Source organism: Periplaneta americana, chromosome 12, assembly GCF_040183065.1.
Source record: "Periplaneta americana isolate PAMFEO1 chromosome 12, P.americana_PAMFEO1_priV1, whole genome shotgun sequence".
Taxonomy (NCBI): Eukaryota; Metazoa; Arthropoda; class Insecta; order Blattodea; family Blattidae; genus Periplaneta; species Periplaneta americana.
The window spans coordinates 36,441,376-36,453,522 of NC_091128.1; the positions used below are offsets into that span (position 1 = coordinate 36,441,376).

The window sequence follows — 12,147 nt, forward strand, 5'->3', positions numbered from 1 at the left end:
GAGCTCTCGGCTCTGGAAGTGAGACATGGGCAGTATGTCATTTTGAAAAAATAAATTCTTTAATGAAAAACCAAATACTTGTAATCGCTTGTTCCTCTACAGCTACGGTGACTTGTTGTAAGATAGTCTCATGGGCTTCCACTTTGCTGTTCATATAGTCCTACAACGCAATTAATTCTCGGTTGTTTTTAGTGGTTCCAAAAGCACTACACGTCCATAAATAAATGTTTAGGACAACCATTGCCACACTAAACTTTAGCTTTATATTCCACTTTGCTGGTAAATAAATAATCTAATTTACATCTGGGCCATATCACCTATTATGTCCTTCAAATACTCTACAGAATAAAGTGAACATGCACTGGGGACAGTGTTAACCATAGGTATAAGTATATTCCCTGTTACACTGATCCATCTTCATCAACGTAATATACTTGTAATTAACTGGCGAAGAATGAAAACAATAATTATTATGGGATTAAAGATGGTAGGTATAAATGACAACCATATTCGTAATGCTTACGAAATAATTTGTAAAATGTAATGACTTTGTGAATTATTAAAAACTTGTCTGAAGATCAAAAGGCAACTTGTCACATAAAACCTGACTTGAGAAACACACAAGGTTATATTATCAAGCAAATTGCAATGAAAGTGTCTGGTGACGTAACTCTTGAATTCCCCAGCTTTAGTTATTTATCACAAAGGTCAGTATGCTTACTCCAGCTTTCCAACCAGTAATCAATGCAGTTATTAACTGTGTATGCGTGTGTGTGTGTGGACGCGCACCCACGCACCTAGGACATGTGGACATTGCAGTGAGATTAATCATATCAATGACTACAGATGAGGAGGCAAGACCTGGCACGTGAGAGAAAGGTTGATCTAACAGAAAGAGAATGTGTGTCATTATGATTAATATTATATGAATCTACCGACACGGAAGTTCATGTCAGAGTAAAACCGATCTTCCCCCTCCATATCCATTGGTGATATAGTCATGGCATTTAATAAGGTCACCGGACAAGTCTTGCCTCTTCTACTGTACTAAGAATAATCCACACTGTTGAATAGCAGATAACAAGTTGGAAGCAAGATGCTGATAAGTCATCCTCATCGTGTCAGATTTTGCAAATCAATTTTTGGTTCTTGACCGACCTTCCAGTTGTGATGGATGTGATCAAGGCGGAACCTGAGGTCGACCCGTTGGCTATAGAAGCAAGTGATGATACTGGATTGGAAGAGAAGCCTTTGTCTCAGGTATATTGAAAGTAACCTACTATTAATTTCCTTAATGTAACATTTATAACAATGTATTGTATATGATACAACAGTAAGAGCATATCTTGCAAATTGTATTGAATGTAAAGAAGCCTAGAAGTCCTCGTCGTATTTGCCATCATGTCAATATATATTGTATATTTCTTTCATGTACTGATTCCTATTGTGGTTTATAATAATCACTAATGAAAATTTTGTGTATGAACCACACAAATCGTATTTAATTCCTTGCATTACCGTACATAATAACTACTGGTAATAGAATACGCTGTTTTAAGTGAAAGACGTCTACTACTGTGGAATAACAGTTAGCATGCCTGATCGCCTTTAATTCATTCAGACGCTAAATAAATGTAGCAGTTGATAAAGCTCATAAAATAAACCACATAAAAAAGTGAAAAAAAAAAAGCACGTGCAATGGTGTTGAATAGAAATGGAGAAGTAGTTTAGTTTTAGTTTTGCAGGAACCTTTATAACAAATTGAAACCAGTCTTGGTTAGCATGTTATCCATCTCTTGCTTTCAATACACATTCTGTACATTCCATACACGAATTACACTTGAAACATAATTGCCATCATCCAAGGTTTGGACTTTGAAGTCTGTTCGCTACAATTCTATAAAATCTTTCATTCAGCTTCTTCAGAGCCGTCCAAATTCTCTCTGTTCAATTAGATATTAACCAAAGCTAATAAAATTCTCGTGAGCATGCACTGTTCTTTTTTTATACACGATGTTTCCAATGTATACTTTCTCATGGTTTTTTGTGTACAGAACTTCGCCCACTGTTCAGCAGGTGACATCCAGTGACAAAAGGAGAATTTTTTTTATTTCAGCAAATTCAAATTCAATTTATTTTAACTCTGATATTAGTTAAATTTGCCAATTTTGGTAGAAAAGTGCGTACATAATTACGTAATGAGAGCTGTGGAACTGGCAGTTTCAAAATAAACTGATTGTTGAAGTCTGGTTTCTAGTCAGTGCAAGACATCTTAAAGATGTATGCCACTGATGCTGGATCTCAATTTTCATTTTAGAAAATCTTTGTTCACATGTTATAAACGTCAAAGAAAATATGAAGATCTTCAAAGGTGGATACCTATATTTTATCTGGTATTATGTTATAGAATTTTATATCTTTAGGATCGAAGACTCTTGTCACAGTTGTAATTGTACTTTCCATTATCGGAAAATCCTGAAATCTTAAACCATTCTTCAGTACCCTCAATAACTATGACAAATGAATCACTTTTGAAAGATGTTTCAGACCATTGAGTGTAGGAAAATTTTCCCAATTTTTTTTTCATTCTTTTTTCTTGAATAAATTTATCTTTAACTGAAAATCTACGTAAAGATTAATTTTTGGTCCTACAGAATATATCTGTTATAGTAACAATGATTATTAGAGGATAAAAATTCGCTCCGGTGCCACAGATCGACCCGGGTCCTTGGTTCTACGTACCAAGTGCTCTAACCATTGAGCTATGCCAAAATTCAATCCACAGCACCGGATCGAATCTCTCTCCTCTAGTGTTTTTCTCTTTGTTGCCTGACTCCAAGTTCTACATATATGTTGATATATTAAGTCAACTGCCATTATACAAGGAGCGCACTCAATTGAGTGACTTGATAGCAGGGATTCCACAGTAATATTGACTGTTGGGCGAAGAATCTACGTAAAGATTAATTTTTTTTTAACGTAGATTCTGGAACTGGGCAGTATCCATTATAACTGTGCTTTCACTATACATATAAGAAATATTCAGATAGTGTTTTGTTTAATAAGCTGCTTTCAAACACTAGCCACTAGCTCTTCCACACTGTATTTACAATGTTCCTTGACAAAGATATTGATTTGAAGAACCCAAATTTATCAGAACAGAACATTTCGACTAGAAGCAATGCATTTCTTAAACTCGCTCTCAGTGAACGCTGTCCCATGCTCAGCAGTGAACTTCGATGTCTCGTAACTCACTTTTGTAGCGTTTTTTTTTCTTTTGCTTCAAACTTCCGCCTGAAGTAAAAATTGCTGTTGTGTACTTTTGATAACAGTTCTTTTGCTTTAGAACACGTTCATGCCTACTGTGTTTGTCGAGAATGCTTCGTCTATTACTGTAAATGTTATATTCCTTCAGGACGACCATGATACTGTTGAAAATAACACAAATCATTATTCACTAATTCCATGCTCTCTGACAAAATAAATACCGAGCCGATATACTTTTAATTTCCTGTATTCACTGTTAACTTTGCGACGTTTGAAAAGCAGTTTGCACTTTTTTAATTTAAATTCGACTGATCTATACTGTACCAGATGAATGAACAAAGCAAAATAGTTCAGTGTTAAAGGTTAGGTAAAGGTTTGTGAAGCATGAGCTGACCTACTCAAGTGTTCAAAATTTCCTCTGATCAGGAATGAACGAGGGTATTTCTGAAATCTACAGAAATGCGACCTTGAACAATCTCTTCCTCTTCCTCAGAGTAAGTTCTAATGTAATATAACAATAAATAATCACCCGGCCAGGCTTCCCTGTAGAGACACGCTCAGTTGTCTTGAAGAAAAATAGACTCTGAAATCACTGATAATTTAATACACCTACAATTTTCAGTTTTTACAAGAACAAAGGCGGATCACATATAAAAGCCATAACAGGCCATATTTTGGGTGCCCTGCTTTAGACAATTTAATTTTTCCTGTCTTATGAGCAATTGTTAGTTTTACTGTCCCTTATATATTGAAATTTGTGGATTTTATTACCAATGTGGGTGTCATTAAGAACTTAATTAACATAATATCTCGTGTACAGTTATGAAAAGCACGTTCTCTTATTATTTTACAATTATAACTGTTTTGTATGTTACCGTATAGAGTTATCTTTTAACTGTTGAAACTCTTTTCATTGTAAGATATTTTCTTATTATAATCGTATATACTTACATATTGATTGTATTTTTTGATGTACTGATAATGGCTTCCTCTATATAGTTATGACAAGTTATTATAAACTTGTCATAACGGATCTTGGATCTTCTTTTATTACTGTAGTTTGTGTTCTCAACTTGTGAACTTTATGGCTTGTCATATATATTTTTCCTATTATATTAAATTTGTGACATTTAATATGTTGGACTGAATTGTAGGTTGTAAAATTAATTTTTAATATCTTGACTTGGTCTATGATGTCACAAACCTGTTGTCCTCTACGAACTTTATCGTCAGCGGTTTTGCTGGTTGTGTAAAACAGATTCCTCCAAGTAGAAACATGATACAATTCACACATGAAACAGTAAAATTAATATTTTATGTAGAACTTATGAATATTTATCATCAATCTCCTGCTATTGAAACCATACCGATCTATTATCTGAAGAAATTCATCATGAAATTTTTTGCATTTGTAGTAATACAGGGTTATTATAAATGATTAATTCTATTTGAAAACTCTGTATTTTCCAATGTAAAAAAAACACACACACACACACACACACACACACACACACACACACACACACACACACACACACACACACACACACACACACACACACACACACACACACACACACACACACACACACACACACACACACACACACACACACACACACACACACACACACACACACACACACACACACACACACACACACACACACACACACACACACACACACACACACACACACACACACACACACACACACACACACACACACACACACACACACACACACACACACACACACACACACACACACACACACACACACACACACACACACACACACACACACACACACACACACACACACACACACACACACACACACACACACACACACACACACACACACACACACACACACACACACACACACACACACACACACACACACACACACACACACACACACACACACACACACACACACACACACACACACACACACACACACACACACACACACACACACACACACACACACACACACACACACACACACACACACACACACACACACACACACACACACACACACACACACACACACACACACACACACACACACACACACACACACACACACACACACACACACACACACACACACACACACACACACACACACACACACACACACACACACACACACACACACACACACACACACACACACACACACACACACACACACACACACACACACACACACACACACACACACACACACACACACACACACACACACACACACACACACACACACACACACACACACACACACACACACACACACACACACACACACACACACACACACACACACACACACACACACACACACACACACACACACACACACACACACACACACACACACACACACACACACACACACACACACACACACACACACACACACACACACACACACACACACACACACACACACACACACACACACACACACACACACACACACACACACACACACACACACACACACACACACACACACACACACACACACACACACACACACACACACACACACACACACACACACACACACACACACACACACACACACACACACACACACACACACACACACACACACACACACACACACACACACACACACACACACACACACACACACACACACACACACACACACACACACACACACACACACACACACACACACACACACACACACACACACACACACACACACACACACACACACACACACACACACACACACACACACACACACACACACACACACACACACACACACACACACACACACACACACACACACACACACACACACACACACACACACACACACACACACACACACACACACACACACACACACACACACACACACACACACACACACACACACACACACACACACACACACACACACACACACACACACACACACACACACACACACACACACACACACACACACACACACACACACACACACACACACACACACACACACACACACACACACACACACACACACACACACACACACACACACACACACACACACACACACACACACACACACACACAATTCATACGTGAGAAGAACCGTAAACTCACAAAGTCAGCCTTGCAACACATCAATTGTCAGCACGAGTGCACTGCCTTTACAAAATGGCGACAAAGCAAAAAAAAAAAAAAATTTTGTGTTGGAATATGCGACATGTACCGGTACGTCTGTTATTATCGTGCAGTGTCTATCCACCATGTAAACAGAGCATTCTGCAGTGCCATTTGGAAGTTTAAGGCACCGGTTGTCTGTGTAAACGGAAGTGAGATAGAATTTCGTGCACAGTCCACAAAAATCTAGTCAGAGAAAGCCGCGAACGATTAGTTCTGTAACAAACGGGTGGAAGATTTTGCGACAGAAGCTACAATTTAAACCTTACCAACTGCATCTCGTGCACAAGATTATGGACGACGATTAGATTTTTGCATTAGAATGCAGGAAGCATTGGAGGATGACTATTTGACCATTAATATGATATTCAGTGACGAAGCAACTTTCTATTTACTGGGTAAGGTTAATCGTCACAATGTGAGTGTGTGGGGCAGTGAAAATCATCACGCAATTGTGGCGCTGGAACGAATTCACGCGATGTCACAAAGCTCTACGGACTGCTTTATTCTGTGAGAAGACTGTGACAGGTAACTCTTACCTGGAAATGTAGTAGTTCTGATTGTTTCGACAACTGAATACCGATTCTGGGAATTTCGTCTTCCAACATGGCAGGACACCCCTCTACTGGAGCATCGATGTTTGTCGCTACCTAAACGACGAACTTCCGCATCGCTGGATTCAGCGTGTTGATGTGGGAGACTTAGCTCTGTTGTCTTGGCCCTCCAGGTCATCTGATTTAACGGAGTGTGACTTCTTTCTTTGGGGACCTTGTTTACGTACCCACACTGACAGCAACACTTGCAGAACATAGAAAACGCATCAATGCTGCTGTGGTGACCATGATGGGGGGGAATGCTACAAAATGCATGGATCGAACTCAGCTACCGCTTAGAGGTGTGTTGTGACCAGAGTGTGAGGGAAAGTTAATGATTTTACGGTTCTTTTCATCAATCATATGCGTATATGTAATACTTTGGAAAATATGGTGTTTTGAAATAGAATGAACCATTTATAGTACCACAGTATATTATACTGTACTAATTACCATAATCTCTTTGCTATTTGATGGACCATAATGAACAAGGATCTTAAGTCAGGCACATGCGTGGGAATGTGTACGGCGGGCGGGCGCGCGTCCATACCATCATGAATGTCTGCCTTTCATTGTAACTTTTATTTTTATAAAAAATTCTCACCTGTACTTTAAGTACTGGCCAAGTACTGGTATATAGTGCGTTTAATGTTTGAATTTATTTCAAAGCAGCAAACATGAATTACATATTGATTCGTGATATCTGTGTTGTCCAGGAGGGGAATTCATGGAATCCACTCTTGACCAAGATAAAGACGAAATGCGAGGACCACAGCCATGATGTCACATCAGGGATGAAACTCGAAGACACAGCAGTGCCAATTATCTCTCCTGTAATGAAGTATGAAGCTGAGGTAAGTGGGGCTCATGAAGTGCGCTGGCTCTTCTCCCAGCTTTCAACTTGTATGCTGTTTGTCACAGACACTGTCTCTATAGATTTCTCCTGCTGTTTGCTGTGAGGGCCATTAACACTCTTAGGCCCGGTTGCAGAAACACCGATCAAAATATGATTGGCAATCAAGGAGGGTTTGATTGGCCATCAGTTCTATTTCTGTTGCAGAAAGAACAATCAGTGTTTGATCGGAGATCAGTCTTCCATCAGATTTGATCAACAGATTTTTGCTGGTTAAGTCACTGATCATCGATCAAGTAGGCTATTTATGTTGTTCTGTTTATAATGCAGTCACTGTAATGTATATAGTAAATAGTTATAGCTAACAATATTGTTTTCGACATAATGGATTCTTCTGATGAAGAATGAAAAAAATATTATTAAGAAGAAGGCGTTTCCGTGATAGACATGAATTGTTTTTATGTATAATAACAGAGAATTTGAGCAAAGATTTAGGTTAAGTAAGGATTCGTGTGTTTTGTTACTTTCAAAAATTGAAACAAATATATGCAGACAGACAAATCGAAACCTTTCACTTTCTCCAATGAACCAAGTTCTAATAATGCTGATATTTTATGCTGTTGGAATTTTTCAGGCGGTCTCATAAATCCCCAAACTTCAAACAGGGAACGATTTGAAATCCAGAGAGAATTTTAAGCCATGTCAGGATTTCCAAGAGTAGCCTAATATTGGTTGTATAGACTGCTCACATCCCCATCCAATCACCTGGTTGAAATGATGCCGAACTTTATCGGAGTAGAAAAGGTTTCTTTTCTGTGAATATACAGGCAATATGTAGTCTACACCATCACTGCAATTCTGCAATGTTGTGGCCCGTTGGCAGGGTTCTACACATGACAACACAACACAGTATTTTTAATGAGTAGGTTACGAGCTCCATTTGTAAACAGAGAGATGAGAAATGGAATTATTTTGGGTTATGGAGGCTATGCATATTCCAATTTCTTGTCGACTCTCCTAGCAAATCCCACAACAGAAGCCCCCTCACGTTTTTTTTTTTTTTTGTGTTTGCTTCATTTTTTTTTTTTCACTATATTGTAGTCTATATACAAATAGAATCCGCCTGTTTCCTTTCTACAAAAAGCAACGAAACAGCAAAACATTCACTTGAACATTCACTTGTTTTCCTAGTCACCGCCCACTTGATGCATTCGTTTCCCTACTTTTAAAGAGCATCAAATTGGCTGTGGTTGCTAAATAGCGCTGTTGTCAAATGTATTTCTTTCTCAAATCAGCAATTAGTAAATTGAGACAAGTTGATTGGAGATTCACGTTTGTGCAACGCAATGAACAATCAAATAAATCAGACATCAACTGATTGGCGATCAGGGACTGATTTGACTTGCGTTTCTGCAACCGGGCCTTAGTGTACTGTTCATTAGTTATCTATTCTATAAAATCTCGAAAAGGACACAAATAATACTTTATCCATGATTTATTTTTCTTCTGCAGAATTGGAAAGCACTAGATTTGCATATGAGCTGGGGTAAATTCGGAATGCGTGGACCATAGCTATGATCTCACATCAGATTTGAAAATTCAGGAGAGTCCAGTGTGGGTTAATTTTCTGATCCTGAAGTGTACAGCTATTGTGAACAGAGTTCGTGGATGTTCTTGTTGTCATCTTTGTTAAGATAGTTAAGTTGTATTCAGATGGTCAAGAATACCACTAATATATGGTGGCGCCCATAGTTAGCTATTGTTCGTAATTAAGATATTAACATTATCACTATATGATTAGTCAATTCTTCCTTGTTTTACATTAGCCTACAATTGAACTGCGATTCAATCTTTTTTTTATTTGAAAGTTACCTATTTCAAAGAGAATATGTCAGTTTTGTTTTTGATTTTTACAGGTTTCTATCTGACTCGTAAATCTTAAAGTTTTTATTAATCTAATATCTTTCCTATCATTTCTTTGTCTATTGAGCCGTGTATGCTGGCTTAGTCAGCCAGAGCGGCCCGCGTCCATCAGCTCCATCTTTCCCATCTGGCATTCCTGTTATATTCTTACGTCATAGCAGCATAGATTTATGGGTAGGCGAGGAAAGGGAGACGTAGTTTTCCTGGATAGTTAAGTGGTCGGACACTCTCATTCGGAAGGAGACACACTCGGAAGTTTTGTACGAGGGAAGACACACACTCGGGAGTTTGCTAGCATGGGAGATACACTCGGAACTTCGCTAGCACAGGAGAGACAGAGTTGGAAGTTCGATAGTGTGTAAGGTACCTACCGTACGTACAATTTCGCTATCGTGGGAGACACATATTCAGAACTTTGCTAGTATGGGAGATACCAGTACAAATTTAGGAACGAGTATTACTTGCTTTCTTAGAATGTTCCAGATTAGGAACACAGATACGGGTCACTGTAGTTTGAGATTCGTCTGGCAGTTTGTACTTATCAATTCTCCTGCTCTCGTTCGTCTACTTGATAGATGAAGTACAGTCATACGGTATGTGTATGTTTTCTTTATTATGAACCGAGTTGATATCGTATTGGCATGTGGCACAGATGAACGTAATTTTAGGAAAGTGGTGCGCTTATCGGCTGTTACACTCTTGTTGTTATTCTAATTCATATTCTATATATTGTTTAATGAATTACTACTGTTGTCTTACCTCATTTAATTATATTTGTACTTATATGTTGTTTAGTATCCAGCCTTCCTTTATTTCTGCTTTCTTCCGCTGCACTATTTTATTCAAATCCATAATCACCATCTACATCTGACTCAGTAAACGCACGAATATGCGTTTCACCGATGTTTTTTAGAGAGTGGTTTTATTGATGTGTACTGTGAACGTTTCACTATCATGATTGACAAGTATGCAAGTTAGCTTGTACATAAGATTTGTTGTATTGCGCCTCTGGACATACATTGTGTACTAGCTCTAAGTTGTAGATCAAAAGCAAACTAAAATTATTATAAAGGCATGTTCCACTTAAAAATAAAATACATTATACTATATTTTTAAAAATGACAATAAGGAAGTGAAACTCAGTTCATACTGTAGAAAATACTCTGCAAAATGTAGAATATATTCGCTGTTAAAGTTTTCCCGCCATATACAACATAATATTGGTACTGCAGCCGTCTGTCTTCTTTACTCCTCTCTTTCAGGAAGAGTCGTGTGATGTGGACATAGTGAAAGAGGAACTTTGGATGCAAGCAACTACACAGGAGAGTGAAGTCATGGCAGAGAGGTGAGTACAGGGTTTGCATTCTTTCGATTATATTGTGACGTACTTTATTCATAATTTATAGTGTTTTATGGCATTTTCTTCACTGTATCATTAACTAATTGTTTTGCAACTGAACTGGTATTTACCGGACTGAAATGACATCACTTTCGCTACTATTTCTACAACACTATTACTTCTACTGCTATTCCTGCACCCGCTAGTTCTACTGTCAGTATTAGTATTTTAATACTAATAGTACCATAATATTACTGCTATCAATGTTGCCACCATTCAAAAGTAATTAAATACGATGATGCTCCAAAGTATATTCCCTTCTCTTGAAATCGTATTTGCACATTTCTATAATATCTTCTATCATTGTATTCTTTAAGGGAAATTTTACTCTGTGAATTATGCATAAATTTACATTTTCAAGTGGGTATGAACTACACAAGCATTCCCTTGTAACAGGGTCTTCCGTGACTGGATTCAGTAGCCTACATGGCTGTTGCATGTTATAGTGCGGCTACCTCTCACCAGTAACTCGAGTTCAGTCACGTTCCCAACAGAAGACTCTGTATGTGGGAAACTTATATCGTAGCCATACCACAAAAATTTAATTATGCCCTCTAATACCTCACACATAAATTCCTAAGTAATATCTCTATGATGTGAAAATCACAGATCTAAAAGTAAGTATAAACTACCACTAGCAAAACCTTAAGGTTATATCCAGTGTAAAGCATTCTGTTCTGTCAAATATTGGATACTATTTGAGAAATCACACTTTCTCTTCTATATCATAATATTTTCCGGCATTTCCGTGCTGAAATTACGTAGTATATATAAACAGGACTCGGCAATAATTTCAACAGAATTACATACTGCCTACTTTACTTAGAATTTCTTTGGCGAATTCAGTTTTTAAGAGAATTCCTCCTGTTGTATATTCCCTTGAATTTGAATACCTAACATT

The 12,147-nt window shown here is 38.0% G+C and overlaps 3 protein-coding genes across 5 annotated transcripts in view; 1 reads left to right on the forward strand and 2 right to left on the reverse strand.

The window, feature by feature from the left end:
• The window catches only part of LOC138710278 (zinc finger protein ZFP2-like), a 40,850-nt gene extending 33,087 nt beyond the window's left edge, over positions 1–7,763 (reverse strand). Inside the window, exon 1 of the mRNA XM_069841020.1 lies at positions 7,676–7,763. The gene's annotated coding sequence lies outside the window, so the exon portion shown is untranslated. The remainder of the gene's footprint in view (positions 1–7,675) is intronic.
• LOC138710276 (zinc finger protein 83-like) overlaps positions 1–12,147 on the forward strand; it is a 51,137-nt gene that overhangs the window by 10,330 nt on the left and 28,660 nt on the right. For all 3 annotated transcript variants that reach the window (XM_069841015.1, XM_069841013.1, XM_069841014.1), the window contains exons 2-4: positions 1,166–1,260; positions 7,788–7,925; positions 11,110–11,192. In XM_069841015.1, coding sequence (XP_069697116.1) covers positions 1,171–1,260; positions 7,788–7,925; positions 11,110–11,192 — 311 coding nt within the window. In that variant the 5' untranslated portion in view covers positions 1,166–1,170. The remainder of the gene's footprint in view (positions 1–1,165; positions 1,261–7,787; positions 7,926–11,109; positions 11,193–12,147) is intronic.
• LOC138710279 (zinc finger protein 235-like) overlaps positions 7,712–12,147 on the reverse strand; it is a 50,790-nt gene continuing 46,354 nt past the window's right edge. The window contains exon 5 of the mRNA XM_069841027.1: positions 7,712–7,902. Coding sequence (XP_069697128.1) covers positions 7,860–7,902 — 43 coding nt within the window. The 3' untranslated portion in view covers positions 7,712–7,859. The remainder of the gene's footprint in view (positions 7,903–12,147) is intronic.